Source organism: Colletotrichum tamarilloi (assembly GCF_030869305.1).
Source record: "Colletotrichum tamarilloi strain Tom-12 chromosome Unknown Scaffold_30.1, whole genome shotgun sequence".
NCBI lineage: Eukaryota > Fungi > Ascomycota > Sordariomycetes > Glomerellales > Glomerellaceae > Colletotrichum > Colletotrichum tamarilloi.
The window spans coordinates 2,622-21,152 of record NW_026849413.1 but is presented as its reverse complement, the minus strand read 5'-3'; the positions used below and the strand labels follow the sequence as shown (position 1 = coordinate 21,152).

Here is an 18,531-nt window from a genome sequence, read left to right as displayed (position 1 = left end):
TTGAATGCAGACTACACAGTGCCCACGTTTATCAGCCCGTAGTCCGCCTTGCGAAGCAACGTGCTGAATCCTGATTGGGTACTGTTGAGCTATTGGCCGTTATCCTCTCTTCAAGTAGGGCGTTCAGTCAAACGCCACGTTGTTTCGCGATGCCTGCCTGCCTGCCTTGCAATCAACGTTAGCCAGCGTGCTATTCCTCTCCCCATCGCGGATATCTGGGCATCTTGTAAATTTCAATACAAATCTACAGTAGATGCGGGGTTTATCCAGGACCCTGTGGTAAGTCATGCACTAGAATCGCGGGGTCTGCTTTGTGATTTTGGAATTTCATCATTTCTGCTGCCTCCGAGTATCCATAGCACTATAGTCAAACTTTCTCAAGCCCCAGACTACTGACTTGCTGCATAGAACCATTCTTGATTGGAGTGAAACATGAGCTGGCAAGCAAGTAGCATTTATACTTCTGCAAGCTGTGGAGGTTGTGGGTGGCCTCTGATACATCAGGCAGCTAGCGGATGCCTCCTCGTTCGCGAACCACCCGGTTCTTTGTGGTACGAATATGGTTATATTACAACTAAGCCTCATTTCCTAGCGCATAGCCTTCCCGTCCGTTTTTTTGAATGTTCCGCTGCCCTTGGCCTACAACGGTCGCCCATTGCATCCAGCAAAGCCGCACTCTGTCTTGAATCTCGCCTTCCTCGTCCTTTTCGTCGACCATCCCCAACCGCGTATGTACAGTACAAAGACTCTACGTTTCCGAACATTCATTGCATCAAATCTTTATCGGCAGCCTTCAAGATTCAAGATAGAAAATAGTCAACGCGCTATTTGGCTTGAGAAGACGCAGATGCGGTTGTTTCTCGGCAACGAAGGAAGGGCAGTTTAATCCTACACACCGAACCGACATCTAAGTGGTAATACCGTGGCGCCCTACTTTCCCGCGACACCCACCACAGCCAGCCAAAGTCTACCATGCTCCCACACAGCGTACACTTCGGAAACTGCTGTTCCATGTCATCAACCTCCAATAGACTCGATGATTTCGACTCGGAACATAAAACATTAGATGAAGCAGAAGGAGGAGCTTACGAGTTGCTATCCACAACCACAAGTACTTCTATTTCCAAGGCCGGAACATGCAGAAGTCAAGAAGCCCAATCTAAACTTTGCGAACGACCGCCTTTCGGCATTAATGGGTCTGAACAGCTCATCACTGTGGAGGTGGCGGTGGCAAACGATGAAGCCAACTTCACAGCCAGATCCGCCATTTACACTACTCTAGACTATTCATACATTTCTGCCGCAACTGCAATCAGCCTAGGTCTACAGCTTATACCCATGCCATCTTCCCTGAAGGCAATGCCTTATTGGTCACCGTTCGGCTTATCGAAACCTACACACTTCGTTACTACGCTCATACGAGGAAGTGAATTTTCTCGGTTCACTGCCAACATTGCCGTTCTTGATGTGGTTCCTGAATGGCAGAACATCAGCATATTCCTCAGCACAGGGTTTCGCGGCAAGGCGAACGCGGCCGGCAAAGCCTGCGGCCAGCGACGCCGGTCCGTCGACAGAACACAGGCCATCTCCCGAGAAATGCAACTTGATGCTCCCAAGGAGAATCCCGCGACGATCTATCTTGACGTCGGGCGGCATGAAGGATCGCCGTTGGATCAGAGTTCACCTAGTCCGTATTCTGTGGGGCCGTCTGATACCGGCCGTCTGTATCCACCCGGCGCGGCTTCGGGACTGTCCCGATCTGTGAGCCGGGTCGAGATCGACGGCTCGCCTGACACTCCTATGGAAGCTCATTTATCCTCACCTCCCACGTCTTTCGAATTAGATGCATTATCTCGATGCTCTAGGGAAGCTCAAGGATATGGGAGACTGGGACGCGCGTCACAATACGGTCACGGAGCACCTCACGACAAGATGCAGCTCAAAGACGACATCGACTCTGTCAAGCCGCATGCCGGGAAATGATTTCATGAGGTCATTTTTATCTTCAGAATAGCGGACGATTGTCTCAGATATGGCTTTTCGAAGGACTCGACTAACCTGCGAACTCAACCCATGGAAATCAGCAACATCTCATTTCCACCCTCGCTACCCGCCTGTGATTCATCATCGATAGCAATAATTCGAGCCCATTCTCCATGTATATTTTGTTCAAGATTCTTGCACATACTTTCAAAAACAGCTTCTATGGGAAATCTAATGGGGGGGGATAAATCTGATGTACCTACTCTTTTCACGGCTACATAAAATCGGCGGCAAAAATGTAATTGTAGAGAGATAACAGCAACTTATAAGCTTAAAGCATTATATTTGAAGTAGATAAAAAATTAAAACCTTGTTTTATCTTTCTTGCTTGCTACAGAGTTCGGGGCCGGCAGTACTAGACGTGTGTGCATGCTGATCCTTTGAGGATCTAAACCATCAGATTCAAGCACCATCCCGAAGCGAATTCGGAAAGCACTTGCACGTAAAGTCTTGTGTTGATCAGTTGCCTTCTGTTTGGACAGTCTGAGCCAGAATTAATAATAACCAAAATTACAGTGGAATATTAAAACTACATTACTTGGTGGGCATCTATTTCTAATGTGTCCTCTATTCATAAACATGCCCATTTATGTCTTGTTTTCCCTTGAACGTACCGATATCATCCATAGATCCTTCTAGTTCAATAAAGCATGGCAATTTGGAGGCTGCGCTGCTTTGCACAAATGTGGTGTATCTTGATGCTACTGCAATAAGATAAAGAGTAGAGCTAATCCAGCATAGCAGGGCACGAAAGTGTAAGTCCTTCCTCGTCCGTATGGCACCACTGTTGTGTCTCTGAATTCCATTCCCAGTATTCGTGTGCTGGATCATTCTTGAACTCATCTACGGCTGGAATAGAACTCCAATTAAAGTCTTCGGCGCTGATGGGAGCTGGGCATGGGTTCGATGAAAGTGATTTTTGCTGAGAGTGCTCTTGATGTCCGCTGAGTGTGATCGGCAGTTGAGATCCGACAGCGGGATGATCATTATGACACTCCTCCGGGTCATTCTCGGTGGAAGCTCTTGCTTCTGATAAAATTGAGTTCTCAGTTTTGTTGTTCACGTTGGCCCGCTGTGCGGTCGACCGTCCATCGTCCTCAGGACTTACGCCATCATCAAAAATGGTAGAGGGTGTAGTCGCAATTGATAATGGGCAACCATAGCTGCATTGAACATCCTCAGAAAACTGAGTGTTATGGCAGCTCAGATAGCCAGAGGATATGGACCTTTTGGGCTGTCTTGGCCGTGAATGTGAATGCCTTGGTCGCCATGAGGCTTGACGGAGGTTATGCTTCGAGGAATTGGCGCTTCCCAGAGGTAGCCCGTTGGGTTTCCGGGCGATCGACGACGAAGTTGATCTAATAGCAAGAGGTTTTGTAACTACAGCGACTGTTAGTATAGCGCGTCTAGTGGAAGCTGGCAGTATGACTGTATACACACCTGTGGTCATGCTGGTAGGGCGTTACCCGTATTGGAGTGTTCGCAAGTGCGATCAGTAGGTGTTGGGACTTGTATTGATCGATGTCTTCATACGCAGGTAAGGGCTTAAACGATCGAATGAACCAAACGTTTGCTCTAGTGCCTTGATGACACTCGGGGGTTGCTTGAAGTATTGCTTCGTGAACACAGGAGATAAGAAGGCCTGGAGAAGTGATGAAGTCACCCTTATACATGTCCAGAAATGCTCTAATCCCTGGATAATTTTGGACTCTTCACCATAGCTGAGAAAAAGTCCCTTTAGATCTGCCTATTCAGAAATAGTGAGGCGACAGAGTCAGAAAGAATTCACGTGGTTGAAACGAAAGTCATTGCGTCGCCATAGTGATTCTATTCTCCCCGACTTGAAGCGGTGATAACCCGCACGGGGAGGAAAGAAGAATGCAACGAAAAGCTTTTGTAATTTTGTTTGGAATTTCAACAATCTGCAGATTTTTGCATACGAATTTACAATTGCGGTCAGCGACACTTATCCGCGCCTATCGTTCTTGCATCGGCTCTTACGAGTCGTGAGAGGAGGGGGCTTTGGGGGTGGCACCAGTAATCATTCAAACAGTCAGGGGGGTCAGTAGAGCCTGCTTTGGCGTTGCCCGGCATCAATAATGAGACGCGCCAGCTCACCTATTCTCGGAAAAATGAGGGTGGGTGGAGCACCGATGCGCGTTGGATGCTTCAACGAGCAATCGTGGTTGCATGGTGGTGAGGGGGGAAGCACGCCTCTGGAGCTGCAGCAGTGACCGCCATATGCAGCCTTCAGCTCCCCCCTTCAAGTGTGTTCTGGCAAAAGTCATAAGAATTAAGGCATCCGTATGAGGCTACAACATCGAATTCATGACTGGAATTGTTTCGAGACAGATACCTACATTGTTATTTCATGAGATAGCTTGAGGATTCTGGGTAGAGCCGCCCCTCTCATCTTCAGCCTCTCCCCTCACCCCCTGTCGAACCGGTCTCTCCTCTTGGAAGTCGGTGAGGAGACCGATCCTGATTTGCACATCTGATTTCGGAATCTAGATTTGGCACTGATGACAGATATCCCTCTGCTGCGGACTAGGCTTTCCAGACTCTTCGTGGTTTCTGCCCCACCGCCCGCCTGCGCTCGCTGGCTCATCGACTCAACATCATGGGGAAGGGGGGGCATCCGCTCGGCTTCTGAAGCGTAAGTAAGGCCCAGTGGCAGTGTAATTGTTCTTTGTAATTGCGCCATGATTTGGATTTCGCAGGCATCTGTAAAATCATGGAAGGTTGAATGTGTTGGCAGCCAAAGGCACCTGGGTCGAATGCTGTGGTTGTCGACATACGTTTTCCTCATAGACCCAAACTTCGCCTATCTCAATCTTTATTATAGACATAATACTTGAACTCTCAAGTCTCAGCCTGATAGACCTTGCTCTGACTGAATTACTGATCGGCTTTGCCGACGTCTGCTCCCCAATATCCAGCCTCCTCTACTTTCTGTCATTTGCAGTTTCATTTGGGGGTTCTCACTCCTCCTCCACTAGGAGCGAGATACTCCTTCATATGACTGCTTGTATTTTTAAAGCCACCGAAGTCTACAAGCCACTACGACAAGCTTACCGAATAACTCAGTAACGTCTCATCCCCCAGAATGAAGCTCGTAAGCCCGTACGTCACCCTACTCAGCACCCCCTTTACAACTAGGGCCTTCTTGTAGAGTCAGAAAGCTCTACACATTATGCGTGGCAATTTCAAACACTCCAAAGCTTCTGGTGAGCTATTCAGCGAAAGGCGGCGCCCTCTTACCAGACCTGAAGCCTCTTCACCTCCACGTCCGCTCACTGAGCCCAACACTACCAATCTAGGTGTCGGAAATCCTCGACCAAGCGAAAACCGAAAGAGACTACGTTCACAACAAGAACGCATCCCTCTTGTACCACATCCTGAATACCGGAGAGGAGGGGCTGAGGGGAGATCGAGGGGAACTGGTGTTTCGGACGCTCCAAGACAAGTCCTCGGCGAGTCCAGAGCTGCCCAGTCTTCGCTGCTTAACACAGTTCCCCAGCAAATACCGCCTAATCCAACTTTTCAACGCGGCAACTTTAAAGACTTCCGTATTGAGCTCAAACCGCGAGGAGATTCCTCTGTCAGAACGCTTCTCAAGACTAACTACGATTCTGCCTGCCCAGAAACTCTTCTTGCCTACTCAGCCGCGAAACGGCTTGGCTTGGAGTTGATTCCGGGCCAGCCTGGAAAAGAGTATACGGTGTGTACCGCATTTGTTTATACTAAGACGAAGACATTTGTCCGAGTGCACGTTCGAGTGCCAGGTTTTGAAGCTGTGCTCGGCGACTGCAATTTCGCCGTCGTCCCTGACGATGTACTTGGGCCGGTGCCATTCGACATAGTCGTCGGCAGGCGGCAGATTGATAGGCTGGTGACGGACTGTGGTCTATCTAGAGAGACCCTCAACGACATTGACTTCAACATTTTGCGCCAACGAATGTCGTGTCCTCTCAACTTGTCTGAATCCCTTGCGACGCTGGGTATGTGCTTACGACTCAACCATTCAGAACTAGAACTAAAGGCTATAGGAACGGCTCCCGTACCACCGAGAAACCTTGAACGCATGAGAACATCATCTGAGTTCTTGCAACCCGGCTACCAACAGCAAACGAACTCCTTTCCAAGCCAGCAGCCGAGCTACTACGCGCTCACTCCTTCCACAAGTGGTGCGCCACGACAGTCTACGCCAGGGACTTCCATATCGTTCGCCCACCAGCCATCTACAAGCAACAATTTGAAGCAGGATGACACAAACCTTGTTACACCTAAAGGGCCTGACGACCTCCAAGATGATGTTGTCCTCAAGTTCGGCACTGCTGACTTTGATTTTGGCTTCTCGTTCGAGCAGCCGTTGCGTGAAGACGCCGCGTCCGGTCCCTCGAAATCCCCGGCGTACTCTCTCAATGAACAACAGCAACTGGGGCACTTAGTAGTACTTGGTTCGTCGACAGATAACGGTTTTGAGACAACTACGCCAATGCTTCAAACTCAAACACCCCTCGGTATACCAGAGGCCTCCAGCATGGCGGCCTGGACGCCTAACAAGACATTTCGTCGGCCTACTTCTCGAATACCGACTGCATCACGAGAGCACCAGCTACCGCAAGTAATGGTGCAAGAACCTTTTGAGGAAACTATATACTCCCCACGCGCGGACCCTTCCTCAAACGATGTTTTAAGCCCTCGCTACCATAGTGAAGGTTAGATAGATCACCTGCAGGAAAAGCCTGCATACTCTACATACGTTACTCATGCTGGGCCATTTCCAGGTCCAGAGAGCCCAAAGATGAAAAAAACTTAAAAAAAAAACTTGAAAAAACGAACACAGAAGAGAAAAAAAGCGAAAAAGAACAAACAATACAGAAAAAATATCCTTAGTTGCAGCGTTTTTGTTGATGACGATGGAGGAACTTGAGCACACGCAAGGTCACGATGTACGACAGACTGTCGGATTTACTTGTTTGTTGGTAATCTGTTTGCCTTGCTTTTCGCTCTCTGAAACATATTGGACTTTGGGTACTTCGCCTTCAACTTTTTGTGTCTAGCATTACAGCATCAAAGGTTGCATGTGTATCGAGGCGGTGCTCACGTTGGAGGCAGGGTGTCTGTTTTATAGGGACGAGGATCGCTGTCCACTCACTCTTTCCTATGTCGATTTTGGATTGGTACGAGCAAGGCGTCTGAGTTGTTATTTGCCCTCTTGCAACGATACCATCAAAAATATACGTAGCGATCCTCACCCGAACGCCTGAGACTTGCGAATGATGATTACTCAAGCCGTGACACTCCTAATGTAACTGAAGCAGCTTCCAACAAGCTATTGGCCTACCCGGGTAGAAGTGGCAAGTCGCCTGAACTGTGTGAAAGGACAAGCATGCGCTAATGATTGAAGGCTTTGGGATTTCTCTTCCAACGTAAAAAAGATGGATGTTCTTGATGCAGCCATGTGTTAGCAGCTGTTTTGCCATCCGGATCATCTAGTATGCGCTGCTTCTCCATATGGATTTGGTTCGACTGATCTGCTCAAGTCTAAGGAGCAGGGTTGGATGGTTCAGAATGGGAGAATCTTGGTTGTTGGCAATGGTGTCGGCATGCACCCAGACCAGAACGCTACGACGGCATGTTCATGGGTTCAGCTTCGGACTATTGCAGCCCAGATGGATCCTCGTATCAAGCTCACGTGGCAAGACTCCCGCCGATTGCCCAAAACAAGGAGATCACTTTAATGGATTGGCAAAACACAGAGCCTGGGGTCCAGTCAGACGAACCAGGAGCGGCGCTTTTGCCTGCGATTCAGGTCACTTCGTCGCCCGCAGACGACTGCAACAGTATCGACATTGGGCTCAGGGAGCCATGGTGCGTGGTGATGGTCGGACATTGTGTCGTTTGACCGTCAAATAACAAAGGTAAGTGATTGTAAAGAGGAAAAAGAAAAGGAAAGAAAACAAAACTGCGAAATCGGACAACAAGTTGGATGCGGCGGGTGGACCCACAGTCGAACCCAGGCAGGTACGGCTGCAGCGGGCCGCGTCGATCTCCCGCAAGCTTGTCAAACAACCTTCCTCACACTCCCTGGGGAAAGTCAAATCTCAAAGTCCCCATCACCCCCATTCCAGATACGCCACCATGGAACTTATTGAAACGGACATTCGCAAGACAACTCAAGACCCAGAAGAGCAGAGTCTCTTCCTCATCAACGCATGGCCCACTCTGGATGCAACGGATTCATCACAAGACGACTTTGACAAACTCTCGGGCATCCACTGCATGGTGGTCCTGGTCCGGATGATCAACAGCATGCTTCCCGCCGAGGACAGAGAACAACGATCTACGTCACGGCGCAACGACGTCAACCCCTTCATGACGCGGACACGGCGCAATGCGCCGCAAAACCTCAAGAGCGACCCCTTTGTACGGATGATTAAGAAATGGGGGCCACAATGCGAATCCCTCAAGTTTCGGAACCTCGTGCAGGCGGAGCGCATGAATTCGACCCTCTGGGCAAGGCATGATCAGGGCTTGTTCGACAAGATGATCTGGCACCCTGAAAAAGGCGTTCGAGTAGACGCCACGTACGAAAACGACCTTCTCGATATTTCAGGGGCACCAAAGGACATTGCCGCAACAATTGAGTCGATGAGCTGTACGCTCGTAGGAGGACGCTGACCGCATCAGTGTCTTCCGATGCGACGGCTCGCCGTACCCGCCGCCAGTCTCCGACGAGTACGCCAGACTTGACTGGAAAGTCGGCGCGCCAGGTCACACCTACTTTCTGCTGTATTGTAGGAGTGATTGGACCACAGACATTGCCGACAATGAAGTGTCCAGCCCTGATCCCGGATCGCAGTTGTTGCGGGAAAACACTTTACAAGTGTTCGGAGCGAGATTGCAGCCAACACCGCAAGCCGTCCCCCGAACCGGGGCGGTCCCAACGCGCCTCCCAGCCGTCCCCCGAACTGGGGCGGTCCCGGTGCGCCTCCTGGCCCTACGTGGTCTCAACAGCAGCAACAACAACAGCAGCGGCGGCCTCCGCCTCCTTATCAGAATCGAGACCCAGGCTCGTATGGCCCCCAGCAGCAACGACAGCAAGAGCCATCGTACAATTACGGAGGAGAGTACGAAGACTACTACGACGACTATGACGACTATGACGACTATGACGATGGCCCTCGTGGACGCCCGCAGCAGCAGCAACGCCCTGGCCCTACGTGGCAGCAGCAACACCGGCAAGAGCCGTCGTATGAGTACGGAAGAGACTACGACGACTACTATGACAGTGGTCCTCGCGGACAGCCGCAGCAGCAGCAACATCGTGGCCCAACGTGGCCCCAGCAACAACCGCCCCGGGGGGGTCAAGGTTACTACGGCTATAACAACTGATAGCACCTTGGGGTGAGCTGGCTTGACGGAGCGACGAAGACCTAGGAACCCTAGGTATAAAATGAAAGGAGGGTGGGCGGGTTTTTTGGAGGGGAAGTTTAGGTAGTTTTTTTTTTGGAAGGGGAGGGGGGTGGGCATGAATAAAAAGTCATTTATAAACGTGTGTGCTTGCGAAAAGTGAAGAGTGAAAGTATGCCAAACGCTTCCAAGCCGAATGAGGGCACAGAACGTTGAGGATAGCTGGAGCTCACCGTGCTCCATAGCTACCATGGGGCACGAAACATCTCCTCAAAAGAGCCTGCAACTTTGGTATCATCCATGGAGGTTGGGCCTCTTGGAAGTTTCATGCAACAGTAGATTATCCCAAGAAATCTGTAGCGAAGTATCTGTCCAAGGTCAGGGTAAGGTAGTGTGACCGATGACCCACCGTCACATCTACACTGCTCCCAGATTCCAAGGAGCCTGGCCGTTACGTCGACTCGGCGGCAACTTCCTTTTTGCAACTACCAATGCAAAATCAACAACACAACAACATGGGGTCCAATCACCACAACCCTCCTGCGACCTGCCGCTCGTGGCAAGACGTGAACGAGCAGATGCGGAAATGGTACGACTCGGCCGAGTCTGTCGCATTTGCCTACATTGAAGCGCCCACCGCATCGGGCAAGAGCACCAGACTGGTCAACGACCTTGGACGAATTGCGGCAACATCGGCCAACAAGACGACCCGGGCTCTTTACAGTACCTCGACAGTGTCGGAAATGGCCCGAATTCAGCAGTGGCACGCACGGCAGCGCAACGACGCGGACAACGATCCAAAGATTGAGATAGTGGCGGATCCGACGGAAATGGTTGGAAAAGTCGTGCCAGACGAGGCGGCATGTCAGCTTGTCATCTTCGACTTGGACGAGGACTGGGGCATGGAGTTTACTGTTGCCATGTTGAGGTTGGCATCGGTGCTTCCGACTAAAGGCATGTTACGGATTGTGTGGCTGGCATCTGTAGCTTTCAGCGATGAGCTCAAACGTGCAATGCGACTATTCAACGAATACAACGGCTCGGCCATCACCACGCTCCAGCTTGTGTATGCGACTCGCAAGTTCAGCCTGGAAACGATCAAATGGGAATCGTACGAGGGGGAGGAATGGACGGACGAGTCGACGAGGCAGATTACAACGAAGGTGATTGCAGACCACATGCTGCAGCTCCGTAGCGCAGCGGACTACCAGAGCGAAGTTGTATTGTTCGGGTCCGACGAAGGAAAAGTCAACGACATGAAGCGCGCCATTGATGCGAGAATTCATTCCCACGTCCGAGGCTTCATGATGTCGCCGGACTCGATTCGGGTCACACGACAGCGAATGGCCAAGGGCTTTGAGCCATCACTCGGCATGCGACACATCATCTTACAGGATGCTGAAAACACAATCATCTGGGACGAGCAGTATCTGCAGTCTGTTCTGCACCGGAAATCACCACCGGGCAGCGTACACAAGGCCCAGGCGGCATGCGCGTTTGCACACGATGCAAGGAACGTCACCGTCCATGCCTTGCTTTCGCCACGGGCGATTCTAAACCAGAAGCCACGCCGCAGATTCGAGGAGGAACACCTGGCCTCCTTTCTCTTAGTCGCACTCTCAACGGAAGGAATGACCTTGCCAAGGGCGCAACGCGCCTTCGCTTCCAATGGCCGAATCTGGAACCCGGCAATCAAGAGACTCCTGATATTGGGGTACCTGCACAAGACGGTTGACAGTCCCGTCAATTACAGAGTAGATGCCGACGCCAGCACTGCCACTGTCGGTCTGATACAGTTGACCGGATGGCATCTCTCGGCAGCCCACTTCTTGTCTTCCATCACCGGACTTGTGCCCGCCAACGTGCGATTGGTAATGTGCGAAATGGCCGCCATCAATCAGGCGTTCCACGAAGGCGATGCTTTGTTTTCTTATGACTTGGAAAGGCACAAAGATGAAGTGCTACGCGGCGAGCCCATCGAGGAAGAAATAGCTGGGCTACGAGACGAAGTGGATCACACGTTCCAGACACTCTTTCCGCGAGGGGCCTTTTGGGCTGCGGTCGGCTTGTACCGCGCGGCCAAGACGGCCATGGGGAAGGAGCCAGCACCTGTCTGGATGTCCAGAGACAAGAGAATAAGAATCTCTGAGCGCGCATTACAGCTGGTGGCTCTGCGGAGCAACGAGATGCTCCGTGGGGTGAACGCCCGGCTCGGGTCATCAAGCGGACTTGCAGATGAGGAATTGAGGCCACGTGACGTGGTTTTCATCGACAGGCACTTCTTTCGTGCCTGGGTACACCGCTTGGTCCTGGTCAACGACCTGCTCAACGACCTGGGCGAGCTCGACAACGATCCAGACATGTGCCTAGCTTGGTCGAGCCACTCCATTTCTCTGGTCCCAGGGGAGCCTCAAGGATTGTTCTTCTTCGACGCTACGCGTCAGGCTGAAGGCGGGCTGTTTTGTCTTATTGGGAATTGCCTCGTGAGGTCCAATGGACAGACCAGTCTCTGCATGCCGAGGGCCTTCAATCTCCCAACAACCAAACCGTTGCTCGAGCGCATGAATCTCACAATCGACACTCTGTCTGTCGGCTAGGCGGTGGACGTTTGACAGGGGCGTAGACAGATAGACACGAAGACGGGGCAACGGCCTAACAATGGCCCAACGTGGCCATGGAAATAAGACAATAGATGTAGCAATACAGCATCACGGCAAGTGTGTGGACCCATCTTCTCCTTCTCTTTTTGCAAAAACAAGTGATATGCGTGACTGCCTACCCGGGAAGGGGGACCCCTTGCCGAAACGCACCTTCTTCCTTCCCATGTTAACCTGCCCAACACCGGGTAAAGCTTTTCGCCATCATACACCGTCAACGTTCCTTCTGAACGTCTTCCACACCCACAAATCACAATTCTGCACAATGGCAAATTACAGCCCCTCTTCAAAGACCCCCCTGATGGACGGTGTCAGAGTAGACATGTTGAAGGTACTAGAACGCGGCGATTCGCTCTACGAGCTGACACTGTGCTTTCCCGATATCGCCAACGAGCTCATTGCGGCGGGCATGCCCAAGCAACCTGACTGTACGATAGCGCAGCTTCGGCTCGACCACGTCAGAGACTGGGAAACGACGGAGGTGTTGCACATCATACCGCGCGATCTCTTGCGGTCCATTATCAAAGGAACTGTGGCAATGGATTTCGGATCGAACCGGCCTCACGACTACGACGAGGACTCGAATGAGGCAGGCATCTACGTGATTGCCGTCAGTGTCGACGGCCGCGACGGCAGGTTTCTAGACTGGTCGGAACTTGGCGAACTGATTACGACATTACAAACGTATGCCGATGCCTACACCATTCACAAGAGAGGCGCACCAAGGGGCATAGCGGAGTTGGTAAAAACGAGCATCGCGAAAGAGATCGACCTGGCTGTCAACGAACAGTGGACCCCTGCCGAGACGCGCTTTATTGGAAACGACACACAACATCAGCACGTCACGGCATTCATCGGGAACCTCCAACGGAGAAGGACGCCCATGTTCTCAGGGGTCGCTGAGGCGACGATACACCAAGAACAATGCCCGCTTTATTTACGGCTTACATTATCCCTGGCTCGGAGGGAATCTATCGAGAACGAAGGAGACTATGGATATACATGCAGGGCCGGTGAACGACAGGCTGTCACAATGATATGTGCGTCGGTGTTCTGTTTTTAGTCCTCAAGGCGTGTTGCTTTCCGTCAATTCTATGTTGAGTAACTCCCTAGCAGTACGATGCCAGCATGGCATGCGTACCCTAGGAAGGGGGCTCATTTTGATGGTAGGGTGTCTGCTTTTTTTGGTCAAAGATCCCTATTCACTCGTTCGTTTCTTCTCATCTTTCCTATGTTGGTTTAATGGTGCAGACAAAGGCCCTCAGATTGTCACCTAACTGTGTCCTTACCACAATACATCGCGATACTCACATGAATGACGCGATATATTGAAAAACTAGGCTGTTACGCTCCGGATGTGACTGAGGAATGTTTTCGCCTACTCGGGAAGAAGTTGAACACCATATAGCCTGTGTGAAACGACAGGTGTGCCTCGACGACTGAAGCTGTCAAGACTCTCATTTCAACCTTAGCGGCAGTGCTTCCATACGCCAAAAGCCCAAGGTCTAGCAGTTCAGGTTTCGCCATCCTTATTCCAAGAGTTCTGGTGTAAATGGTTTTCAGGCGGCCAAACACTGGAGCGCCTCGTAGAGCGTCGCAATATGTATTGGCTTCGTTCTCGGCAGTCGCGCCGGGGATGGGGATATCTATTAGATAAATAATTACAGTAGGCCGACTCGAGATGGACGTTATGCTAACTCCTTGTATGGGTCTCTAGCCTTTGGGACTGCTCGTCTGGTTGGACGTATTGCTGTGTCATGGTCTTGGCGTCTACCTTCTCGCTGTTCGCGGCAACAGCTTGGAATGTTTCTCTTCATTTTGTATTGACTTGCCAAATTAAATATATATATAAAGGTATTGAACGATTCAATGACTTCCCTCCAAAGTGCTAGCTATCAAAAGTTCCGTGTTGATGTTGTGATGAGGAAAGGAAGGCGGCCAAAGTCGTGTAAGTGGAAGGACTGCATAGGGTCCTTCTAGAAAGGGACAGATGTGAACGAATCACCAGAGCCACGAACCAAAGTGGCCTGTTGAGTCTGGGGAGGCAGTAGTCTCGTAGAGGGACAATGATTATCTACTTCTCGCTTTCTCAAGAGAAGCTTCCTATATATAAGTAGCGCCCGATGTTACGGCTTCTCGAGTCTCGGAGGGCTACTGTGACAGGAAACTCCGTGTTTAATTTCCTTCCAGTTGATAAGAAGTGCCTATGTGAGCTTGTTCCCTTGACGTGCCGGATAATTACTCGCGGATACGTAGCCATTTTTCTTTCTATTTTGTTTTTTAAGATTCGAGGGGAGTAAGTAAGTGTCAAAATAGAATACCGGCTAATAAATAAATAATATCTTTATCCTCTTAGTCTATATCTCTACTATTACTACTATTATTACTATTACTACTATTACTACTATTATTACTATTATTACTATTATTATTATTATTACTATTATTACTCCCTTAAACTAAGAGACGGCTAGTTTGCCGCCGTTTTTGACAGCTTCTGCCGCCGAATCCAGCGGGCCATCTGCCACGGAACAGTCGCCGCTTTAGACTCAGGCATCGTGTCCGCCAAGCGACCCTCACCTTTGCCCGTCCCCGACATGTACCCCAGAGTACCTGCCATGGTTCCTCAGCCACACCTTCCTGAACTGTCCACGCGGCTACGACCAGTTTATTGATTCTTTTGACTCCCCGATCCTTTTTTGCTTGTCAGTTTCCAACAGCCAAATGTGGCCGCCAGAATGGGCCCTGCCATGGCTCACCTTCGTGCACTACATAACCTACGGGCACTGCACTGCCCAGTGCGCCCGTTTCCTCGATCCATACGCTTTCCAAGCCAGACTCTCCCGACTTGCTTGCTCATTCCCTCCCCACTGCCGCCTCAATTCTCACCATGCCGAAACGCCGACGCACGACCGTAGACACTTACGATTCCGATGCGTCATTCACTGCCGAAGTGGAAAGCGATGACTATGACGGCGACGATGTTTTCGATACGAAGGACCAAAAAGGTGACTCGGGCACCGATGCCACCGATATCGACGATCTCGGCGACGACAATGTGGATGTTGAAGACCAAATCAGGCTCTTCGACAGTAACGTTCAGTCATCCGAGTATTGGCGAAGCAGGGTGGAAGCGTTCAATGAGGATCCCTTCGCCTGTCAGGATTACAGCCCTGGGACGACGGTGCTTCTCGACGCCGTGGAGGAGCAGTGGCGCCAGTACGTGCTCGCGGACTTCGTACGCTCTTCAGCCTGCTGATACTATTCATTGATAGGTTCTGTTGTGTTCTCAAGCGCGACCCACAAGATTGCTACGCAAAGATCTCGCTCGGCCTCATGTACAATTTCTTCGACTGGGTCCTGAGTCAGAAGGTTGGCAAGGACGGTAGGAAGAAACGCGGAACCAAGAAAAAGAGCTCACTGGGCACATACTGGAAGGTCTTTCGGCTCGTCTTCGAGAGAGCCGTGGGTAAAAAGATCAACCAGAAACTGAACCGTAGCATGCATAGAGCAGGTTTCTCCTACACAGAACGACACCAGCGCTCCCACTAACAGCTGCAGGTTCTGCGAGATCTAGGAAAGAAGCACCGCTTAAGCGAGCAGCGCCGAGCTAATCGTTGTATGACGATCGACGACCTCAAGCAGCAGATCGAGACGACACTGAGCACGACAAAGAAGTCGTTCAAACTTGGAGAGTTACGTATCCTCGCCGTGCTGTTTCTCCTCCTGCTTGCTCCGGCCGGTTCTCGCCCAGAGGCGACTTTGAATCTGCGCTTCAAGGACATCAGGGTCGTACTTGCCAGAGACCCAGACGGTGGACCACACAAGCTTCTCCTACGGTTTACTCCAGAGTTTACCAAAAGCTATCTTGGAGAGAAGGAACAGTGAGTCGTTCCGGTCTGCTGCGGCCGATAGGATTTACTTACGTCACAGGAAAACATATTCCATCCCCGAGACGATGTTCGACCCGTCCTTGCTCCTAAGCCCCCACGTTTTCCTCCTGGGCGTCCTCTTCCGACATGAAGCTTTCAACGCATCCAGCCTCACCTCGCCGCACCATCTTGATAACCTGGACATACATCCCGGCGAGCGGGAGCTGCCACTGCCGTTGAGGGAGGACTTGAACAATACTTTCATATTTCGTCGGGCCATCGAGACGTTGACGGGCTACCAAATTTCCAACGATCGCATCTCCTCTGGCATGATGGCGGCGTGGATTCAGAGAATCGGCGAAATACTCGGCTTCGAGTATCCTACGATAGCGTACAACTTACGTTACAATGCTGCCAATGCGTTCGATCAGAGTGGTCTGTGTTATTGATAATTTGATGACCAGCAATGCTAACTTGCACCACAGTCGACGTCAGCGAAGCCCTCCGGAATCTGGCTCTAGGACATGGCAACTCCGATCCTTTCCAAAGGCACTACCTCGGGCGGAACATCTCAGCCGACCTTTGGGGTGTCCTTCGGGGTCAGAAGCCACAACAGGCGCTCATCAAGCAGTCCTGCAGCATCGGCCACTCCATCTCCGAGCGCCGCCCTACTGGCCTTACGTCAGAGCAGTCTGCATCAGTCGTCACACATCCGACTATCAGGGACCTGACAAGGGCTCTTCGAGAACTGCCCCAAGGCTCTCAACAGCATAAAGAAGCTAAACGAATGATACGGAACGAAAAGCAGAGGCTTCGGAGAGAACTCAAACAGAAGATCAGAGATGAGTGGACTGACAAGCAAGCTACAGACGACATCGAGCGTCAGATCCATGGCGTCGGGTTTGCACACCCTACACTGGGCGACACCTGTCGACCTCAGGGCCCAGCACAAAGACACCTGATGGCGAAGTTAACCGCCCCGATCGTGGCCACGCTGGAAGGCCAATACCGACGGAGGGACGAAGCCATCAATGCCGTTTCAGCATATTGTCTTGTGCAGGAAGGATCTCCTGTACCCCGGTCTCGCCCTCAATCGGCACCAAAGGCCGCAGTCTGTAACCCTACTTCTGATCCGCCAGAGGGTAGCCGCTTGGATGTCGCCGTACGATCCGTTTTCATCACTCATGGCGAGCAGCGGCCCAAGAGGTGCTTTGTCTGTGTTGGCCAGGCCCTAGACTTACCTTTGGACGACCGGGGTCAGTTGGACGAACTCACCCATGAGTTCTACACATCTAATGACTTGACCAAACACTTCCGACGCAAGCATTTGTCCAAAGTCGCCGACGGTGATAGATCTGAGTGTAAGGTTTGCAAGATGACGCTCGATCACAAGATGCACCTCCAAAATCACGCCATGAAGATTCATGGCACTGTGTCTTAATCCCATGCCACAGGGCATAAGATTCTGCAGGGAAAACTGAAGGTATCGAGGTTTCCAATCAAATGTAGTTTATGTTGTGAACTTCGATGCGCGGGCACCCGTACAGGCAAGTCATGAATGACAACCCGATTGACTACCATACGTCGACTTTCCTAATGATGAATGCTGATTGACAGGGCTTACATCAAGGGAAGTCTTCTAGATAGGGGGGATGAACATGCAGTATCATTACCGGCAACAAAGATGAGCCAGTACGGATTGAAAAGAGCGTTCAGCAAATGATGGCCAAGCATAAGGTCACACCTTCACCAGGTGCAAGAACCAGGTGCTAGAACCATTTGCTAGAAACAGGTGCTAGAACCGCCAGAAACAGGTGCCAGAACCAGGTGCTAAAACCAGGTGCAAGGACCGGGTGCTATCGAGCGTTGCGCAAGAGAATAGACAGACCGAGAGAGACAGCGCAATGCGACCCTGACTACTAAAGATGCCACGACTAAGTTCAGGGAGACAGCAGCCTAGACGGCCGCGGAATGAGTACTGCTCATGATAGCAAGAGAATGCAAGATGACGAGGCAAAGAAAGTCCAAGACGAGAAGATTGATTGTGCTTGGTGAATGCATGGTCGCACAAAAGACCTCTCAGCAGGAGTTCCAGTCTAAGCATAAAGGATTGGATTGGTATTGATGGCCCCATCTATTCCGCTTGCGTAAGAAAAGTTGACGTACTTGGTCATATGGAGAGCTCTACCCTTTCAAGTGATTCCCGTAGCATTTACTATTAGTGCACAGGCAAGCCCCTCAGTAATTCCTCAAAAGCTGAGAACTCTTCATCTCTTCTCGCCAGAGCCCATCTGCGATAGCCTCATAGCAGCCACCGCCAGGCTCCGAACTGATGCCGGCCAACCCGGCTGACCTTCAACGTGGTTCCGGGTTGCCTCCGGTGGCGACCTCCACCTCAAGGGCCAAGCGCCGCCGCGACGTCGAGGCACAGCCACTTCGGCCTAGCCTCACGGGAAGCCAGCCTGACGTCAACAAGGAGGCTCTGTCACGGCGACGGAATCGACGTTTATGCGTGCGGGTTTTTCTTACATTACTCAGGT

The 18,531-nt window shown here is 51.2% G+C and overlaps 7 protein-coding genes across 7 annotated transcripts; 6 read left to right on the top strand and 1 right to left on the bottom strand.

Moving 5' to 3' along the window:
• Positions 1-1,011: 1,011 nt before the first annotated feature.
• On the top strand, positions 1,012-1,983 carry CTAM01_08490 (uncharacterized protein; the record flags this gene model as incomplete). Its single annotated transcript, XM_060524510.1, has 1 exon — positions 1,012-1,983. One exon carries the CDS (start codon positions 1,012-1,014, stop codon positions 1,981-1,983), a length of 972 nt encoding a protein of 323 aa, XP_060380729.1.
• A 787-nt stretch (positions 1,984-2,770) lies between these two features.
• On the bottom strand, positions 2,771-3,493 carry CTAM01_08489 (uncharacterized protein; the record flags this gene model as incomplete). Its single annotated transcript, XM_060524509.1, has 2 exons — positions 2,771-3,423; positions 3,484-3,493. 2 exons carry the CDS (start codon positions 3,491-3,493, stop codon positions 2,771-2,773), a joined length of 663 nt encoding a protein of 220 aa, XP_060380728.1.
• A 1,743-nt stretch (positions 3,494-5,236) lies between these two features.
• Positions 5,237-6,769, top strand: CTAM01_08488 (uncharacterized protein; the record flags this gene model as incomplete). Its single annotated transcript, XM_060524508.1, has 1 exon — positions 5,237-6,769. One exon carries the CDS (start codon positions 5,237-5,239, stop codon positions 6,767-6,769), a length of 1,533 nt encoding a protein of 510 aa, XP_060380727.1.
• A 1,421-nt stretch (positions 6,770-8,190) lies between these two features.
• On the top strand, positions 8,191-9,444 carry CTAM01_08487 (uncharacterized protein; the record flags this gene model as incomplete). Its single annotated transcript, XM_060524507.1, has 3 exons — positions 8,191-8,636; positions 8,740-8,846; positions 8,912-9,444. 3 exons carry the CDS (start codon positions 8,191-8,193, stop codon positions 9,442-9,444), a joined length of 1,086 nt encoding a protein of 361 aa, XP_060380726.1.
• Positions 9,445-9,977: 533 nt separating this feature from the next.
• Positions 9,978-12,059, top strand: CTAM01_08486 (uncharacterized protein; the record flags this gene model as incomplete). The annotated part of the gene is made up of 1 exon (XM_060524506.1): positions 9,978-12,059. One exon carries the CDS (start codon positions 9,978-9,980, stop codon positions 12,057-12,059), a length of 2,082 nt encoding a protein of 693 aa, XP_060380725.1.
• A 325-nt stretch (positions 12,060-12,384) lies between these two features.
• CTAM01_08485 (uncharacterized protein) lies at positions 12,385-13,182 on the top strand (the record flags this gene model as incomplete). Its single annotated transcript, XM_060524505.1, has 1 exon — positions 12,385-13,182. One exon carries the CDS (start codon positions 12,385-12,387, stop codon positions 13,180-13,182), a length of 798 nt encoding a protein of 265 aa, XP_060380724.1.
• A 1,728-nt stretch (positions 13,183-14,910) lies between these two features.
• Positions 14,911-17,432, top strand: CTAM01_08484 (C2H2 finger domain-containing protein; the record flags this gene model as incomplete). Its single annotated transcript, XM_060524504.1, has 5 exons — positions 14,911-15,338; positions 15,395-15,584; positions 15,681-16,003; positions 16,053-16,426; positions 16,477-17,432. Coding segments are annotated over 5 exons (2,271 nt in total), but the record flags the coding sequence as incomplete, so codon positions are not given.
• Positions 17,433-18,531: the final 1,099 nt, after the last annotated feature.